We start from the raw sequence: 20,572 nt of genomic DNA, 5'->3' as shown, positions 1-20,572 counted from the left end.
CAACTATATACTGACATACTGGCATGACCATACAGAGAAATTATTTTAGATGACTTTAGAACACAGTAATTTTAATATATACCTCTAGCAGGGTATGTCCTAAGGGCCCCCAAAATAACTGCAGAAATCTTAAACTATTTTCAGTAACCATATGGTAGCACTGACACTGTAATTCTGAGACTATATTGTATGTACTGGGGACAAAGCAAATGAATTATTGTTTTGTATCACTGGTCACCAAGATTTTTAGTATATGAAAAAGGACCTGCCTGATCAAAGGCTAAACAAAAACTCTGTGTACTGAATTTTAATTAGAAGTATCAGCATGTACTCATGATATATTTTACCTGTTAAATATATGATAAGTAAATAAATATATAAATGTGCACATATTTCTTAGTTTCATCTGCCGGAAAGGCCCAGAAATAGTGACCAACCCAGTAGCAAGTGCTTCCACTGAGGTTTCCAAATGTCATTTCCCACTGAAAGGAACCAGGGCTTTTTGAAGAAATGGCTGATCGCAGATCGGGGCAGGAAAAGTACAAAATGAACCTAGAATGTCGTGCCATGCTAGAAAGAGTGTTAATGACTATGTAGATCATGTCAGAAGGACTCAAGAACCAGTATGAAGAGGGGGACAATTTGAATGTCAATAATATAACTGCAAGTGATCAAAACGTATCCAATTTGTCTAGACCTATAAACTGAAAGTAATAAACGTTCCTCTTCCTTCCTCTCCAAACAGTCCCTGCAAATAAAATCTCACTGGTCACCTGCAGAGGATGCTGGGTAACCACCTCTTTATTTGAAGACGGTAAATATCCTTCTATTCTCTGGCAAACTGCACCTCAGGATTATCAAGTGAGTGTTGAGGAGATTTTTCTAGCTACTAAGTAAAGAATGATTCGAAAATAATGATTTTGCCATTTCAAATTATGAAATAATGAATCTAGGAAATAATCTGAATGAATAGGAATAGCCAAAAGAGAAAGGTAACCAAAGATCTTCTGTGTTTCCTAATAAACATATGTACTACCACCTATGGAGCATTTTCACAAAAAACAAAAATGAAACAAAACAAAACAAAAACCCAGAACTTGAATTGGATTCAATCAGAATCCATCTACCAAGTTACAAAAAACTACAACAGAGAAACATGTTAAATGTTACCACGGGGATTTAATCTCCCACATTTAGACTGTCAGAAACTCTACAGGACAAAGACCAAATCGTTTCTTCAACAAATAATAGAGAGAAGGAAAAAAAAGAGAAAGAGACAGAGATAGACACGGGGAAGGGAACCTACAGATTTAAAGAGATTTAAGAGCCATAATGACTATTTATCAACAATACGGACCTTATCTGAATTCTGGTTTTAAGCAACCTGTAGAAACACAAAAACTGGGGTGCCTGGGTGGCTCAAATGGTTGGGCATCTGCCCTCAGGTTATGATCTCCAGGTCCTGGGATGGAGCTCCACATCGGGCTCCCAGCTCAGCGGGGAGCCTGCTTCTCCCTCTCCCTCTGCCCCTCCCTCTGCTTGTGTGCTCTGTCTAATGAATAAATAAAATCTTAAAAAAAAATAAACACATAAACTCACTCCAGACTTTGATCCAATTAGGGACATCTGAACACTGGATATTTAATTTATTTAATATTTAATTTTAATTTATTTATTTGACAGAGGGAGAGAGAGAGAGAGAAGGTTTGTGTGAGAGAGCACAACCAGCAGGGAAAGGCAGAGGGAAAAGCAGGTTCCCCACTGAGCAGGGAGCCCAAGGTGGGGCTCAATCCCAGGACCCTGAGATGATGACCTGAGACAAAGGCAGACGCTTAAAGGACTGAGCCACTCAGGCGCCCCTGACTGGATATTTAATATCCATAAAAAATTATAGTTCAATTTTGGGGTATTATAATGATATTGTCATTATGGTTATAAAGGGAGTCTTAGTTTTAGAGATATATACTGAAACATTTATGGATAAGACGATAAAATTATCATCGGGGATTGGTGTCAAAATAACCTGATAGGAAAGAAGTAGGTAGCATAGAGATAAAACAGGTAGTCTGTGAGTTAACAATTCTTTAAGCTGAGTGGTGGGTACTATTCCGTCTACCTGAATAATAGGGTGTTCAAAGAAGTGAATTTAAATACAAGATTACATGAAGGGAAGATTGTCAATTATTCTGAAAAACTGCAAGGACCGGCAAATGTCATGTGTATATCACAAGCTGGGGTGTCAAGGCAAAGCAAATGAGTTCTGTGGGAGATTGAAAGTTTATAAAATGCGGTCATATCTATTCTAAGTACTCCTTCCATGCCTCACTGGTAAGGCAGGTTAGGGACTCCTATAAATGCCTCCCAACAACGAGGAGACGGTCAGCACAGGCTGGCTCTCCCAGGTGAGAACACAGCCCAACATGATCCACAAGCAGCCGCCCAATGAGAAGGGGCTGTGGTGGCAGCAGCAGATGAGGTGAGAGAAGCGCTGTGGGGAGAGCCTTACACCCAGATCTGGTCAATGTGGTCATGGGTCGGGGGTGGGGAGCCCGTCCCCAGGGATAGATGAACCCACAGGGTTCCAAGGCTCCCCCACAAACCTGTACAAGTGAAGATGCGTGAAGAATGACATGTTGTCGACAGAAGTGGGAAAGAAACCCTTTGGTGGGAAACAAGACTAAAATCTTACAAAGCCTATTTTTTCCTGGCATCATTATATGTTGTCAGTAATAACATACCTGTTATTTTAAATGATATTTAAAATCTCATTAAAAACAAAAACAAGGGGTGCCTGGGTGGCTCAGTGGGTTAAAGCCTCTGCCTTTGGCTCAGGTCATGATCCCAGCATACTGGGATCGAGCCCCGCATCGGGCTCTCTGCTCTGCGGAGAGCCTGCTTCCTCCTCTCTCTGCCTGCCTCCCTGCCTGCTTGTGATCTCTCTCTGTCAAATAAATAAATAAAATCTTTAAAAACAAAAACAAACAAAAAAAACAAACAAAGACAAAAACAAACCAGGGCACCTGGGTGGCTCAGTTGGTTAAGCAACTGCCTTCGGCTTAGGTCATGATCCCGGGGTCTTGGGATCGAGTCCACATCCGACTCCCAGCTCCACTGGGAGTCTGCTTCTCTCTCTGACCTTCTCTTCTCTCATACTCTCTGTCTCTTTCTCTCAAATAAATAAATAAAATATTTTTAAAAAGAACAAACCAACGCAAATATTTTAAAGTAATTTTGAGGCCTATAAGAAGAGTACTGCTCTAAGGGGAGTAGCCTGAACTCTGAACAAAGAGTGGGAGCTGTGAAAGAGAGATGTTCTGAATCTTAAAATGTAAAAGTAGGGTTGATACCTTACTAGTTACTCATGATGACATTATTTTACTTTTTGTCCCCCTGAAGACCGGGAGTGTCTATCAATGCCTCTCAAGGAAGGAGTGCATATTTCACAAGACGCAGGAAGGAGTTAAGTGCTCCAATTTAAAGGTGACTCCAGGTGATTCTGATGTACACGGTGCCCCCAATTAGAGGACCACTCCCTTCTTGGAGGTCCCTGTAGGGTGGCTGGCTGAGGCCTATGTGCAGCCAAAATGCATCTGAGACCATCAATATGGAAGGCTGGCCACTCCTATTTCAATACCCCTTGAAGATAAGCAGAGCTGCCATGTCAGACAGAGGATAATGAAATGCCCCCGTGTTCCTCCACAACTCACGCCACCTCCCTGTCTGCCCAGCATGGGGACAGCTTTGAGCTGTGAAGACGGTAGGAAGAGGGCCAGAGGGGATCCCACTGCACGCCATCTACCAACAAGTGCACGTACATGCCTGCCAGCCTGCCCCACTGCTCCCATTCAGTTGAGGGACGATGACAGGCAGATGATTGCAGTGCCCTTTGCAGTCAAACCTGGGAGCGTCCTAGAACAGGGCTCCAAGAAAAGTGTTGACCAGAAACTGAACACATTTCCTGCGGCGCTGCAATCTTCTTTCATCCCCTGACATGCCTGAGACCATTATGGCTTCTGATAATGCTGACGAGTTCACTTTGGACAAAAAATGCAGACCAGTAACAGCATCCCTCACTATGACGATCCTGAATTTCACCCTGTAATGGCTTCTCGGGCCAAACATACCCATTTCTTGGATAATTACAGTGTCCACAAACCTGGGGACACTGACTGAAGTAGATGGTGCCTGCCGTGCGGCAGCTTCCAGAACAGAGTGCACTGGGCTGACGTGAGTCGCTGAACAGCACCCAGGCTGTGAGGGTGGCTGGGCTCCTAACAGCCTCCTCAGTAAGGACGCCCCTAACTACACAATCACATACGCTATGGGGCCACAGTCTATAATAGAGCACAGGTGGCTGGTGAAAGGATGTATCCTTCCCGCAACCATCTATCGCCACAATTCCACACAGCCCATGGAATTAAAAGCCTTGATAATATCAGGTAATGCTTCAGCAATGCTAACTTTCAAATTACTTTGAAGTCACAATGATGAGTAACATTTATATTTGATGGTAAAAGTTATATCTATAACAAAGGTAAAACCCAATTATTTATTTTAGCTGAGCTCTAACATTTCTCTATATGTTAGAATAATAGCTACTCCTGCCGGTTGACTAACATTCCTCTTCCAAATTTCCCTAAGTAAAGGATTACATTTAGGACACAGCAGGTCTTTAGACTTATGACTGTCCCAAGAATTAGTAAACATCGGCAAGTTACACTCATCCTTCCCATTCTAGTCATTACCGTGTTTTAAGGACATGTGTCAACATGTTAGGTGTTCCAGCAAGAAGGGGACCTCGGAAGGAGAGGAGATGCGGAGCCCTTCGTAAAGGCAAAGAATTCTGTCTTAGGTACCAGGGCAGGGGCACCTGAACATGCAGAATCCCTTTCCAAAGAAGCTGCAGTAAAGACAGATTCGAGGATCTAGTCAGTCAAACTAGGATCTTTACAAGAGGTATAAAAACTGTGGGCACAGCTGGGTGGGAAAAGCCACTCACGCTACCTAGAATGTCAAGACCTAGGCTGGACTGCACACATTGCCAGACTAAATATTACCTAAAAGAAGAACAAAACACAACAGAAAACAACCAAATAAGAACCAAGCCAAAATTAAAAATACTCTTTTGAAAGATCAGTCAGACAGTATTTCCCACAAGATAACTTGACTTTCACAATGACAATTCGTTATTCTGGTCTTGTTTAAATTACAGACAGGCATTTTCTTGAGACGAACTTGGCTAAACAGTGCAAATATGAACGGATGTATCCATGAAAAGGAGACAGTCTCATGGAGAGCACACCATTCATATCCAATTAAAGGCCAAAATACCTCCATAGCCTTGGAAAGCATGACCATTGGATCAATATTCTACAGATTTCTTCTCTGATCTTACCTACCATTAAATATAGAAAAGCCTTTGGTATAAAAGGCTTTGCTGGACTATCATAAGCATTCCACATCCACACATGGCAAATCTGAATGTATCACTAGGACATTTTCAATTCTTAACTCCTAGTGTAATATTTATAGTCTTTTCTTTTATGTTTACTAGAATTATTATTTTGGCTACTTCTAAAAATAGAAGACTTCCCCTATGTCACTCAGCCATAAAGCATTCAAATCAACCAGTTCTTAGTCAAAGCTGATTAAGAGGTGGGTTAAGATAAGTTAATGAGCTAGCAAAATATATGAAGACAAAATATCTTAGCACATATAAAAATATATAATTGCAATACTTACCTATCAGCCCCTTCTCAAGAGTGAAGGTTTTGTTTGTAAACATACATTCAAAAGCCACAATGTGAAAAATCTTGTTCACTGTGTTGTGAGTCCCAACTATTCGAATATACCTGGGGGTAAAAAGAAAATTTGTTGAAGAAAACGAGGTTCCATCACAACCAATCCAAAGACAACAGAAAGAGATACATGGTGCAAGTATACAGTGTTCCAGGGCATGAACTAAAGAAGACTTTGAACTTAACTTCAGATCCTCTATTTGCTCCTTAGGGCTAGCTCCAACTGAGCTTAGAAGCAGGATGGCAAAATTAGGGAGATACCACTTTCCGGAGAATTAAGCAGAACTTAGATTTGATTTACCTAGAAAATCAAACCAGGTACTGTGGAAGCTCAAGCCCTGAATGTCAGTATAATCATATGTCCATGAGACATTCACACTGGAGAAGCACGGCTTCTGTCTTCTCCTTGTGGTTAGGAATGGTGCATGGACACTCGCCAAACCAGATGTTCTCCAACTCAAGGAAAGATTTCACTCATTGGAGACAAATGCATAAAATCAATACTGCCATCCTGTTTAACAGAAAAATCCACAGAAACTACTAAAAATCACTCACAGTTTTTTCTGTTTCAACGCTGCTCCTAAATCCTTGTAGAAAGTGCCTGCTATATACGTACACCAGCCCCCCGCCTCCTCTCCCTGCTTCAACCTGACTATTGGGAGGCCTTCTCCTGACCAGAGGAAGTGATCTGCAGAGGTGACCCAGCCGGCTCTGCAGCCCCCCTCCCGGCCACGCGGCTCCGGTGTCTGCATACAGTGCGGAGTTTCATGGGGCAGGTCTTGAGCAGCCCGGCCTGTTCACCCTCTGTGTCTCCCTAGAGGCTTCACCTCTGACAAACAAGCATTAACCTTGGAGTGACTTGTTCCTTTCCCTCTCCAGAGGGACCTGACAGTTCACAGGTTAATGAACAGACAAACTCATTCTTCTGAGTGTCACACAAATCGCTGGAGAATGTGCCGCACACTGTCTTACTGGGATGCAAAGGAAGAACCGGGGAAAATAACTAGATTAAGTGATAACACTCTCCCAAATTATGAGCTATGCGCTCTGAAGGATAGGGCATATTAAATGAACACATTTCAATTAGGAGATGACAGACCGGGCAAGGTTTTAGTAATATCCTTCCTCTGCTGTGTAAAACCACCTTCGACTTCAATGATATAATTTTACTTCTGAGTTAATCGCTGTTCACTAATTCGGTAATTCCCTTACATTTCTCATCACTCCAAGTTAACTGTGTAATGTAAATGCCAATCTAAAAAAAATTCACATTAAGGAGACTATATTTGGGGTTTTTATGTCATGAGCTATTTTCCCTCCTGTTCCTTCAAGCATGAATCTCACGGCATTCCCGGTGCACCTCATTTAGCCATCTGCTCCTTGACACGAGCTGGTCACTCATCTTCATAACCAATCTAAATGCTGTCTCCTGGGCTGGCTGTTCAGTGTGCCCAGGCCCCCTGCAGGGAGACACCATTCTTCCTGTATAGAGAGTCAGGACGACAGCTGCACTCATCAGAGTCCTTTGGTTAAGCAGGAGGTTGGCCCTGAGCTGTCCTCTCAAGTCCTCAAGGCAGACAGAAGGTATTGATGCTACTGCCTTTGGATGGGTAGGTGGGGTTCGAGTAAAATAAGTTCTAAATGGTCTGTGTGGAACAGGAATTGTGCTGCTCTTTACCATTGGCGGTGACAGTCTCTACAGACTTTCTGGAAAGGAAGGGGTGTGTTAAGCCTGGTACATTGGCCTGAATCTAATTTTGTCCATTTCCTTAAACCCACAGGAACTCAACCAGCATTGCATTTTCAACTGCTCATGGTCGTGACAGTGAGTACTGTTGTCTGTAACCTTGGAGGGAATTGAGGGAATGTGGTTTAGGGAATTTGATCAGATCATTCTCCTGTTCCCTAGGTCACGTCTCCACCAAAGGAGAGGCAGCTCTCCTAATACTGTGTAAGGTAGAGGGGCCAGGAAGTGACTGATAGGGCCCTTCCCCACTGGCAGTTCTTAAGGTTAACAGTCCAGGCTGACTTAAGGGGATGCAGTCATGTCCTCTCCCTCCCTTTCTTCCTTTTTATAAAAAAAACATTGTATGGAACCAGGTTCTCCAACTTTAGATAATAATCATTTCCCAAATTTAACTGTTTGCACATATCAAAAATAGGAGAAAATATGTAACCTTTCCCTCCTTCATCCCCTAATTATAAGAAACTGCAAACAGATAATTATACAGGAATACATTTTATAGCCTTAATGATAGTGCTTGTGATAACAAACACGATAATATATATGGTTGGAAAGATACTAAGAGATGCCTCCAGATTAAAAGTTCTCTTTAAATGAAGATAATGTTATCTCTGCTGCATAATCCTGAGGTCAAATTAGCAATTCGCCACTGTACATCACACTTCTTGATTAGCCCATTACATGTAAATGCTCATAACAAGTTTAATTATTCTGGTTCTAGGGGCGCCTGGGTGGCTCAGTGGGTTGGGCCGCTGCCTTCGGCTCAGGTCATGATCTCAGGGTCCTGGGATCGAGCCCTGCATCCAGCTCTCTGCTTGGCAGGGAGCCTGCTTCCTCCTCTCTCTCTACCTGCCTCTCTGCCTGGTTGTGATCTCTGTCAAATAAATAAATAAAATCTTAAAAAAAAAATAATTATTCTGGTTCTACAATACTTTCTAAGTCTCCACAAAATTGTAGCATAATTTGCAAAAATGGCATGAAGTCCTTATTCAAATACACATTCTAAAAAAATGGTAACAAAGTCACAAGAAAGACACCATGCTCCTCTTTCCCAGCGAGGAGTGGTTTAACACGGGACTCTGTCCTTCACTAAAGATCTAGCCTTCAAGTAAGAAAATAGGCTGCCACGAATCCCCCAACTTCAGTGACCAGAAGGGGAACCTGGAGCTCTACACCCAGAACTCAGAGGCCCGGACCTGGGAGCAGTGGCTAGAGGGAGGGGGGCGAGCACGGACTCCAGCCCTGATGAAGAGTTAGGTTCCGTCAGAGAGCTCATGATGGAGCATCCCTGAGGCAGAAGAGCAGTTTTTATTACCCGAGCTACTGAAAATCCAAGGTGATGGGGATGGCGATCGGCGGAGGGTCCTCTCTCTCTTTTTCACTTATTTTTTTGTGAAAAACAAAGCCAAACTCACTTCTGGGTCATAACACCTAAACAGGTGTAGATTTCACATTTTCTCTGCCACCAAAGATTTTGAATAAGGGAGAGAGTTTGAGATGAAATTTTTTTTTCTCCGTTCAGCATCATCTCTCCAAAGCACAGTCAGACTCTGATTTAACCTGATAATAAGGGCAGTGGCAGCTAGTGATTTCATCAGTGTGCAGAGAGGGGCACTGCTGAAGAAGAGAACAGCTATCCTTTGTTCTCTCTGATCCTCAACAGCAGCTCAGACAGTTGGAAGATAATTAAAACTTAAACAGCGCTGAGGAAGCAACAGATTGGCCATTTCTGAGGAGGATGAATGCTGTCCACATGAGCCCTCGTGGAACCGTCTGTTCCTAATATTCTCCTCCCTTCCCTGTGTTGCTTGTCTTCTCGTCACTGACGGAGACCGGATCCTGCACACAGTTCACAACAGGATGTTTCAAGGCAGAAGTTTCCAGGAGCTGTAATATTGTGGGTGAAAAGAGATCCTGTCTTCTTTAATGAAATGAAACCTAAAACCTCTAAGGATAGCACTCTCAAATTGAAAGGCACGAAGGAATTTTGAAGAGCATGCTTTAGGGGCTAAGGCGCTAACAGAACCAGGTTTGTAGCCCAGCCCTGTCACTTAATTAGCTCTGCCACTTTGGACCAAAGGTAAAAAAAAAAAAGAAGAAGAAGAAAAAGGCTTAAACCTTTTGAACCTCAGTTTTCTTCTTTACAAAATGAGGTCAATAACACATACCTTACGAGATATTTAGATGAGATAAGAATTCAAAGTGTTTAATACAGTGCTTGGCGGAGGACAATATGATTAAACAGAAATTTAAGGAGTAGGTCACCGGATACAAAATTTCTTGGGTCAGACTTTGAGAATGCCGGTTGTCTGGAAGAGTATTCCTAACTATAGATGTTAATAAGGTGCCTCCAAGAGGAGGCAGCCCCCCACCCCCACCACAGGGGCAGACTTCAAGAACACAGGCAGGGGCCTGTCCTTCCTCTTCAGGCACCACAGTAGTGTCCCTATGCCCACAGAAGGAGACTCCATTCTAACTGCCGATTTATCCGGCTCTCCGGTATTATTTCCTTCTTTAAGCTTCCAGTCTCTAGAAAAGTCTACTTAAAATGTTCTCAACCTGACTCACCTATACATGAAGCAGCAAGAAATGAATCTTTTGCCCATGTTTGGCCTAGATACCCACAACCAAAGAAGAGTTTCTTTTCTGTGCAAACCCTAGTTCGTAGTTTTAATTCCTTAAGAAAAATACATTAGCATTTCCTAAAAGAGAGACATCATAATACTATGACTTAGAGGAATTTTGCTTTGAGGATGTCATTAGCATTCCCCACCTGTTCTGGGAAAAGTACAGATTCCTATTCTTAACCCATCTTTCTGTCATTTCTTGTCAGGACGCTACCAGATTTGATTTCTAAGTCACATACGATACATTCTTAACATATTAAGGGAAGTACAGAGAAAGGAGAAAGTACGGAGAAATAGCAACATGTGTGTTCCTGCTTTAAATCCTCTGTATTCTCTAGTCTTCAGTTCTGGTGAACCACAGCCTACTTGAGGTTAGAGTTAACCCTTAACCTTTGCCTCTAGTTACAGGTTCACCCAGGTCTGTACTGAGTGGGTTCTACTCCAAGATAAAATTGAATTCAGTAAGAAATTTAAATGAGCTCTCAAGGGATCAACTGAAGTCTAAATCCACCAGAATTCTATTCTTTGGTAAACAAAGTTTTATTCTCTAAGTGAACTTCATATTCTTGGGTTAAACAGAGACTCTTGAGGAAGCTACCTTTAGCCTGAGACTGTGTGCAAGAAGGGCTCCTTAACATTTCGGCCCTCTCTCTGAGGTAGCCAGAGAACTCTGCTGTGGCCAGATGTGGTCCTCTAGCGATAACCTTAGCTCCAGGATTTGTTAGGGACTTGGCGACCGTGTAACGTCTGGATTCGCTTCCAAGACTTCCTATTTGACTCTTGCTTTCAAGAAGATGCTAAGAAGATACATAAATAATTCTCTAACCCAAGAAGCAGGTAATGTCTTGCCAGTATGGTATTTTCTTCCAGTTCTATGTACAGTGTTAGTGCTCTTATAATCAAACCGCAGACTGAGGGGAAAGTGACTTCAGGTCTTGTTGCTAAGGCAGCAAGTGGAAAACAGTTTACTGCCAAAATGACAAAAAGCTTCTAGAAAAAGCAGGTTGCAACAGAAAAGATTTGTTACTCTTAGAAAACCTTCCCTCTGGCTGATCTGTGGAGCTATAGATTCTCCTCTACTGACTTCAGCAAAGGGCCCCAGCAGCATTTGCTTATTTGGGAGAGGAAGAATTATTGAAAGGTTACACAGTCTGTGTCCAGAGTTAGCCTAAGCAGAGGCTACTGCCTGGGAGAGCAACCCGGATGCTGTCTGATGGTTAGCCCTGCAGAGGGAGCAGTCGTGTTCCAGCTTCTCTGCTATTCAAGGGCAAATGAAACAAGTCATCTTGGTTTTCAGAAAAAATTGATGCTCTAGCGAATCAAGTATGCAGAGGGGATAAGATGAGTAAATAATTACTAACACATCATAACCCAGTGCTACCAAAATAGCACTTTCCAACATTAGAGATAAATATTTAAGTATTGCTTTTTATTTGGAGGAATTGTGAATTTTTGAAAGAGTAGGCCTTTTTCCCATCTTCAAATATGTAGAACCTATCCTGCCATTCTTACATGCCTTCAGCTTATGGAATTATACCTGGAATTAATATTGCAAAAAGAACTTAATTATAATATTTACATAAATCATATGAAAATGATATAATCTGTAACGTTTAATTTCCTGATTGCACATTTCATTTATGAGTCAATAGCCCTTGCAGGTATACTGGGTAAATCTGCTATTAATCAAGATTTAATAAACACCGACCAGGTGCCAGAAATTGTGCTAAGCACTGTGAAGAATGCACCCAAAAGACAGGATATACACATGCATCTAAAGAAGGTTCTAGAACAGTTTAGAAGGCAAGACTAAAACATATTAGCAGTAGTGGTGAAGAGAAAAATGTAACAGCTTCTTATCTATTCACACATGGTGAAGAGGTTAGCCTACTCTTAAAACACTGAATTCTGCAATATGAACTTTAAAAGTCCTCCCTGTGAATTATTCTTGCTTCAAAGACCAAAACAAAACAAACATGGCTAAAAGAAAAATAATCCTCAATCCCTCTCTATTTATCTCATGCACAGAGACACGCACACACACGTGCCCACATACACACAAATATTAACTCGGTATTTATGTGTGAAAGCTATTGCTGCTCGGTGCTGGGACATGGGGTTGAATAACACATCAAATCTCTTCCCCATGGAATTTATATTTCAGGATCGGGGACAGACAACAAATTAAAAAATCAAATATATCAAATAATTATTCACTGGTTGGTAGGTTGATGTATTTAATACTGAACTTTATAGACAAACTTGCTAAAGCGGAAGGATAGACAGTTACAAAACCTCTCCCTGCGGGAATAAAAGGGTCCAATAGGAAGGGGAAACACAGCCTGAGGACACGGAGACAGCGTGAATGAGTGTGAGGTGTAGACACAGTTCACCTATCACAGCTATTTAGCAGATATAGGCAAAAATCTAATTAAGTAGGCTTTTTAGGATCTGGAAAGAGGAACTGATTTGATTTTCATGGGAAGAAATGTCTTATTTATTTCATGGTTTAGTTTTCTTTTTATCTTTGCTTTTTTTTTCAGATTGTAATTTCAAGAGATTATAAAGAGACAAAACGGGAAGTAGAGGGTATAAAATGAAAAATGAGTGAGAGAGAGAGAGGGAGGGTGGGAAGGAGAGAAAAGAGGGATACAGGAAGGGATGGAGGAATGGGGAAGTGAGGGAGGGGGAGAGGGGGAGAGCATGAATATGAATAAACCAATCCCTTCTTCTGTCTCTGTTGTGTGCTAATGTGAACAAATCCCCATGTGGGAACACTGTTAACCAATTTTATTACTCAATAAAACATTGAAACCAACACAAAGTATATTTTAAGAAATAGAACTAAATTACCAAAAATTCAACATTTGCATTTTTTTCATTAAATTTTCTCCTAGCCCAAGATGCTGGGGGTGGGGGAGAGGATTTCACTACTTTTATCTTTTAAATGGCTGCATTATCTTTTTCAGTTTAGCCAATAGGCTGTGTATTCCCACGAATGTAGACAAATGAGACTAATGGAATTGTGCACTAGAGAAAAAGCAGGAGAAAATTAAATTTGTTAGTTTCCCTATGAATCTGTAAGAACTCATTTGGTGACTATGACCTGTAGCAAGCCTGTTTTAGGATCATGGTGGGTAAGGAAAGGTTCTCTTTTTTTAAACCTAAGACTATGGTGGGTATATGCAATTTATTATAACTTAAAATTTTAAGAGCTGGAAGAACTCCCCTCTCCCTTGTCTTTTAGAGTAAAAGATTAAGTAGAGAAGGATGGGAGGTAAACAGAAGGAAGGGGAATTTGCCTTTCTCCAAAGAAAAATTTAAGCACCCTTCTAAGAATGTAAATATCTGACATATTGAGAAATAAGACAGGAACTGCTCAAGATGTTCAAAATAACAGAAATGAAAACTGAGTCAAAGTCAAGAGAATAATAAAGAGACCATAGGGGTAAGGAAATCACAGATCTTTACTCTCGACCCTTGAGAAACTAGCACTGGAATTAAATTAAAAGCCACCAACTTCTGAACACATCCCATGTGATACCCTTTGCATGCATTATTTCCTTTAATGGGAAACCCATACCCCACGCACTCATACAACCAGGCTGGAGATTTCAAAGCTTGGCACAACATACATCCCTCAAAGCCTCTGAATTCTTTACAAGCTATGCAAAGAAACCTATTTCATACAAAATAGCTCCTCAGAGAACTAAGTGAAATGTATGTGAGGAAAACAAACCCAACCCATAAAAGTCCCACACTTGCCACATACCACCCACAGCTGTTTCAATGCTCACTGATAATTTTAGGGACCCTCCTCTGCCCTTTGAGAAATTCTGGGTCTTTACCTAGAGACTATAGATTAGAGGGTAGGGATAAGGGGTGGGGGAGGGGAGGGAAGAAAGGACCGGAGATTTCCTTAGCACATTCATTTGAGCATCAATAGAACTATGTACAAACCTACCACCTAGGCACAGAGTAATCAAATCAAATCAAATCAAATCAAAGTAATACTACAGAAAACTTGGGAAGAATGCTCACTACCAACAATACATATGCAAATGATAACACAAGAGAGAAAAAGAAAAACAAGTATTTTTGTCCTGGGTGCAAACGCCGGTATGGATATGTATAATGTACTATCTCAGGGGTTGCTAACTGGGAGTGTATGACTGATTACACTGTACTCCAGGTTCCAAACAGCATGAAGGATTACTAATTTCAGCACTTACTGGTATAAGAGATTTTGCAGCTAAAATCTGTCAGTGTGGTAGAACTATACCACAAGCAGCAGAGAAAACAGCAAGAGACTCCACCTGGCACTATTTGGTGGTCTACACGATCTGCAGCTTCTAGCAGGAGCTGAGAAGGCATGGGCCAGGTCCAAATCGAACAGTCTGCCCAATCATTATAAGACATTTCCCCATGCACCTTTTGTGTAAAGAACCCTATGCACTGTTAAGGTTCAATTTTGAAGGCTGTCCCCAATCTCTATTTCTGCTGGATTAGCAAACAGGTTGGGAGGTGGAGTAGTTTGGCAAGGATTTTTTCCCCCTCCCCAAAGCTTCTTGAGAGTTCAACCATTCGTGACTTAGACTTTACTGGTACAGCATTAGTGCTAAGCCAGTGATCAGGAAGAAAATGTCAATCCTTACACTTGTTTCAGAAATTCAAGGAAAGAAAAACCCAGGAGAGGAACTCACACAAAGTAAAAGGCATACTTGTTAAGAGAGAAATTTTTTAATAAACAAGAAGATTCTATTATATTACTAAGAGTCACATTACTGCTGTGGTGTTTAGACTACTCATTAAAATAAAACAAAACAAAACTGACTTGATTATTTCTTTTTCTTTGTTCACATTTTTTAAATAAAATTTTGGGGTTTTTTTTGTGTTTTTTTTTAAAGATACTATTTTTAAGTAATCTCCACACCAAACATGGGGCCCAAACTCACAACTCCAAGATCAAGAGTCATAAACTCAACCTACTGAGGCAGCCAAATGCCCCTAAAATAAAGTTTTAAACATACATAGTTTAAAACATCAAATAGCCTATAAGTTTAACATTTCCTCCCCCCTCTGGAGACAACCGTTTTTTACCCATTTTAGTGGATTACTTTAGGGTTTATCTCACAACCATAATTATTGTGCTTTAAAAATATATATTTTTTATAATTTATTTGTTTATTTGAGAGAGAGAGAAAAATAGAGAGCAAGCACAGGAGCAGGAGAAGGGGCAGAGAGAGAAGGAGAGGCAGAGACTCTCAAGCCAGACTCCACACCCAGGGTGAAGCTGTATATGGAGCTCGATCCCATCACCTTGAAATCATGACCTCAGCTGATACCCAGTGGGACACTTAAAACTGATTGAGCCATCCAGGCGCCTTTATAATTATCATGCTTTGGATGCTACCTCTTGATTTTTTTTTTTTAAGATTTTATTTATTTATTTGACAGAGAGAAAGTTCACAAATAGGCAGAGGTGGGGGGAGCAGGCTCCCTGGTGAGCAGAGAGCCAGATGCGGGGCTCGATCCCAGGACCCTGAGATCATGACCTGAGCCAAAGGCAGAGGCTTAACCCACTGAGCCACCTAGGTGCCCCTACTTCTTGATTTTTTGGTTTTAGGCTTTTATCTACCAATCTCCTTCTATGGAGGACAATTATCTAGCTCTCCCCTCTCTACATGCACCCTTTCCCATCCCCCCCCCAGTTTAGATTTTATTATAATTTTGGTTGAATCAATATTCAGTGTTTACATTATGAGTATGTAAACATTCATCACAACTAATATATGGAAGTACTTTCCTTTCCTGCATGTTTTTTTCCCTACCAGAGTAAAAATAAGTCTTGATTTTTGTTTTGCTTAGTTTTGTATGTGCTCAACACTAACTCACCTCCACTCTCCCAATTGTCCCTTACTTGAACTAAAGTTCCTCTCAAAACATCCCAACATATCAAGTATTTCTAGTAATTTCTTTTTCTTGAAGAAGTTTGCCTAGACCTTCTGGCTACTTTCAGTCAAGTCTGGGTGCCCTCTCATCTGATGCAAGCTGTTAGCCTGAGATCTGTCTTCCCCATCATTCCAGGGACTCCTTTCATCTCTTTCCTGTGCTGAACTGTCCCTGTCGCGTATATTATGCTTTTGGTCTACTCTCTCACTTTGGTGGAGAGCATCTCCCAGTATCCAGAGGGTAAAAAAACCACTTTTCTTTTTTTTTTTTTTTTTTTTTTGAGAGAGAGAGAGAGAGGGAGAGAGAGAACGCACTTGTGCGTGCGCGCGCGCACACACACGGGCACACGCATGGGGAGGGGCAGAGGGAGAACGAGAGAGAGATTTTTTTTTTTTTTTAAGATTTTACTTATTTGAGAGACAGAGACCACAAGTAGGCAGAGAGGCAGGCAGAGAGAGAAAGGAGGAAGCAGGCCCGCTGCTGAGCAGGGAACCCGATGCGGGGCTCGATCCCAAGACCCTGGGATCATGACTCGAGCCGAAGGCAGAGGCCTTAACCCACTGAGCCACCCAGGTGCCCCGAAAGAGAGAATCTTAAGCAGGCGCCACACCCAGCATGAGGCCTGATGCAGGGCTCGATCTCACAACCCCGAGCAGAAATCAAGAGTCGGATGCTCACCTGACTGAGCTCCCCAGGCGCCCCTGGAAGCTAAAAATTTTAAGGCTTTGTTTGTCTGAACATATTTTCAGTCTACCTTAATATCTGATTGGTGGTTTGCACATAGAATTTTAAGTTCGAAGCAGTTTTCCTTCAGAACTTTGAGGGTATTATTCTACTGCCTGTCAAACTTTTAGTTTTGCCATTGAGAAGTCATGATGATACCCCACCTGGTTTCTCTTCTTCTTCTTCTTTAGAGAAACTATGTCCTGCTCTGGAAGCATGTAGATTTTCTCTACCTCCTTAGTATTCTGAAATTTCATTATCATGTGCCTTGGTGTGGGTCTAATTTCTTCCACTGGTTTGAGCACTCAGAAGGCCCCTGCTACCTGGAAACCCATGTATTTCAGTTTTGGTAAATTTTCTTGAATTATTGGTATCGACGTCTTCCTCTGAATAATTAAAAATCTTACTTTATGAAACTCTTTGTTTTGGACAGTAGAGCACCTTATCTTCTCCTGCACTTCTGTACTTCCTTTATTTGCCATCTTGGTCATTTTGTTCTACTCTCTGAAACAGTTCTTCAGCTTTATCATCTGTGCTATCTACCAAGTTTTTCATTTCTGCTTTAATATTTTAAATTTCCAACTGTTCTTATTATTCTCCAAATGTTCCCTTTTTTATGGTATCTTCTTGGCATAAGATTGCCATATTTACTCAATCTCTCTGAAAAAAGCAAAGATTTAAAATAAAAAAAATTTTTTAAGTCTTTACCTCCCTGTATAGTTTTTTCCCCGTTTGTTTCAGTCTTTATGTTTCATATTAGTTTCCTCAGATGTCTAGTTGTCCAGAAGGTTGCTAGAAACAAATGTCCAGAGATACTATAGGAAATTCTGAGAACACAGTTCTCAGAATGGGTCAACTGTTAGGAAAACCCCATCTTTAGCTCTTCCCTCTTAGGCTGGTCAAATTATGCAGGAAGATGTTTCTAATCCTCTGCATGGAAGATATGGGCCTGGCTGCCAGAGTTCTAGAAACTAAGTGTTGAAAGAGGGCATAGGGTATTTGTCCATGTATATGTGTGTGGGGGTGGGTATTACTGAGAGGTGGGGTCTCTCAGGCACATGACCACTTAATCTTCATACAGCAAGGCCTCACTCAACTGTGCATGGTCTCTTTCCTGATTTAGAGACACTGTTTTTCTTGTTTGTTTGTTTTTACCACCATCAAAGAATAAATTTCCGAAGTCAGACAGAGAAAGATAAATACTACATGATCTCACACGTGGAATCTAAAAAAGCCTACCTTGGGGTGCCTGGGTGGCTTGGTTGGTTAAGTGGCCAGCTCTTGATTTTGGCTCAGGTCATGATCTCATGGGTTGTGGGATCGAGCCCAGTCTCAGACCCCGCACTTGACACAGTCCGCTTGAGATTCTCTGTCTCTTCCCCACCCCCTGCTTGTGCGTGAGCATGCACATGCTCTCTCTCTCAAATAAATAAAATCTTTAAAAAAATTAAAAAAAATCTAACTCAGAGAAACAGAGTAGAATGATGGTTGCCAGGGAGAGTGGATGGGGCAGGAGACAAATGGAAAGATGTTAGTCCATGGGTACAAACTTCCAGTTATAAAATGAGTAAACTCTGGAGATCTAATGTACAGCATGGTGGTTATAGTCAACAAAACTGTATTATATACTTGAAATTTTTTTTTTTTAAAGATTTTATTTATTTATTTGACAGACAGAGATCACAAGTAGGCAGAGAGGCAGGCAGAGAGAGAAGGAAGCAGGCTCCCTGTTGAGCAGAGAGCCAGATGCAGGGCTTGATTCCAGGACCCTGGGATCAAGACCTGAGCCTAAGGCAGAGGCTTTAACCCACTGAGCCACCCAGGCGCCCCTATACTTGAAATTATCTAAGAGAGTAGATTTTAAATGTTCTCACCACAAAAGAAAAGGTATTAGTGTGAAGTAATGAACGTGTTAGCTAACCCTACTGTGATCATCATTTCATAATGTACAACTGTATCAAATGATCAAGTTAAAGTTACACAATGTTAGGTATCAACTATATCTCCATTAAGCTAGAAAAAGAAAAGAATAAATTTCTACTTTCCCAACAGATGGGGGAGAAGCAAAGTTCTGTGAAGTGGGGAAGAGACTCCAGAGATCTTAATTGTCTTAACTGCTATCAATCAATCCTTATTTTTGCCCTCTCCTACCCGCCTTAGGCCTTAGTGTAGTGGCTTCAAAGGTGCCTGGTTCCTCTAATTCCTAAGCCTTTGAGAATTCAGCGGTTTAGGAATGAGTTCTCGTGAGCCTATGGAATCATTTACCACTTGTTTCTCTGCTTTACAGCTCCCTCTTGTTTCATGTTTTTACCTCCTCTTCCCATTTTCCTTACCTCCTTAAGATAGGTAGGTAACCCTTAAGGTTACCCTTTCCTAACCTCCTTAAGGTAGGTTAATACCTTAAAAAAAATCCCTTTACCATTACTTTAGTGGGGTTTTGTTCTGAAGGGCTTGCTAATCGATGTGTGTTTTGTCTGCCATCATTACCTGAAACCTTAACTATTTCTCAGAGTATGTCCGTGCCTGTGGTTATTCCTTTAAGGAGACAAGTTCAATCAAGGATCTCTGCTGGACTTACCAAGTCTGAGACCTTGGGTCTTCCAAGCTGCTATGGCCACAGGATACAACCTCTAAAACTGCCTGGCAGTTAGGACAATAATACAAGAGATAATAACCATTCTTCCTCATTTCCTTCCCTGTCCTCGGCCTGAGGGCCACAGCTCCGTTCCTTCTTGTCTTGAAATAACATTTTCACCTTGCTGCTGCTCTTCCACCTCCTTTCCTTGCCCCCAGTCCTTCCGCCAGGTCTTCAAATGGTCGACTCAGATTATTTAGCTATTTTATTTATTGGACTGGTTTTTCACTAATTAAATGTCCAAACAGGGATATGTCCAGACATTCCCCCAAATTATCACCATTCTGCAGAAAGATTCAAATCACTGAGTGATTTTGTTAGTCACAGACTCCCTGTCTCTAAAAGAAAGCCGGGGTGGGGGGTGTTAATTCCCACTGAGTAAAAATAAAATAATTCCGCTCATCCTCACACTCAAACAGCTGCACAGACAGCACTGGCTGCTCTGTTTATCTTGATAACTGTGGAAAAACACCATCTCCTCCCCTTCCCACTCTCTCCAGAATGATCACCATGCTCCACATGCAGACGGGGTGATTGAGACTCTCTGGGGCTGAGACAGGCTTGTCTGGGGTTCTTCCTGCACATTCGCACGGCACCATTCCTTTGCGGCTGTCGGCACGACCCAGTTGGTTCAGATAACAGCTGCTGCAGGGGACTTGGATTCAGCTGTGGGTCGCCTGGAGGTTTCCTAATGCCCCAGCTCAGCCAGCTGCATCTAAGCAGAGCCATGGGAAGCCAGTGCCAAAGTAGGGGAAAGTACATACTGTACTTCCTCTTTAATCCTTGGAGTTACTGCAGCAGCAGCAAAAGGAAAGGGGGAGGAAGAACAAAGAAATGCCTTGGATGCGTGGGGAGCAGGGCGGCCAAGGGTTCTAAATCAGGCAAGGGGAGAGCAAGATACAGGTGGAGTGGGGAGAAAGCTCTCGACAAGGGTCCGTTCAATGTTACTGCTGACGCCAGGACGTCCAAAGAAATTCTCAAGCTTTTTGTTTGTTCTCATTCAATTACTCCAGGCAGGATTTAAAAACAATAGGAAATGATTTCCAACTGATTGTGAATTTTTCTTTAAGGTAAGGACAGAACTTGAGTACAC

At 41.7% G+C, this 20,572-nt stretch overlaps 1 protein-coding gene across 5 annotated transcripts in view; it reads right to left on the bottom strand.

Moving 5' to 3' along the window:
- The window catches only part of BTBD9 (BTB domain containing 9), a 435,224-nt gene that overhangs the window by 144,113 nt on the left and 270,539 nt on the right, over positions 1-20,572 (bottom strand). For all 5 annotated transcript variants that reach the window (XR_007128303.1, XR_007128302.1, XM_047735015.1 and 2 more), the window contains exon 7: positions 5,743-5,852. Coding sequence is in view for 3 of the 5 variants with exons in the window: in XM_047735015.1 (XP_047590971.1) it covers positions 5,743-5,852 (110 nt within the window). In the remaining 2 variants the exon portion in view is untranslated. The remainder of the gene's footprint in view (positions 1-5,742; positions 5,853-20,572) is intronic.

This window comes from Lutra lutra, chromosome 6 (assembly GCF_902655055.1).
Source record: "Lutra lutra chromosome 6, mLutLut1.2, whole genome shotgun sequence".
Classification (NCBI taxonomy): Eukaryota; Metazoa; Chordata; class Mammalia; order Carnivora; family Mustelidae; genus Lutra; species Lutra lutra.
Note: the sequence above shows the minus strand (reverse complement) of the source record. Positions and strands in the feature narration are given on the sequence as shown.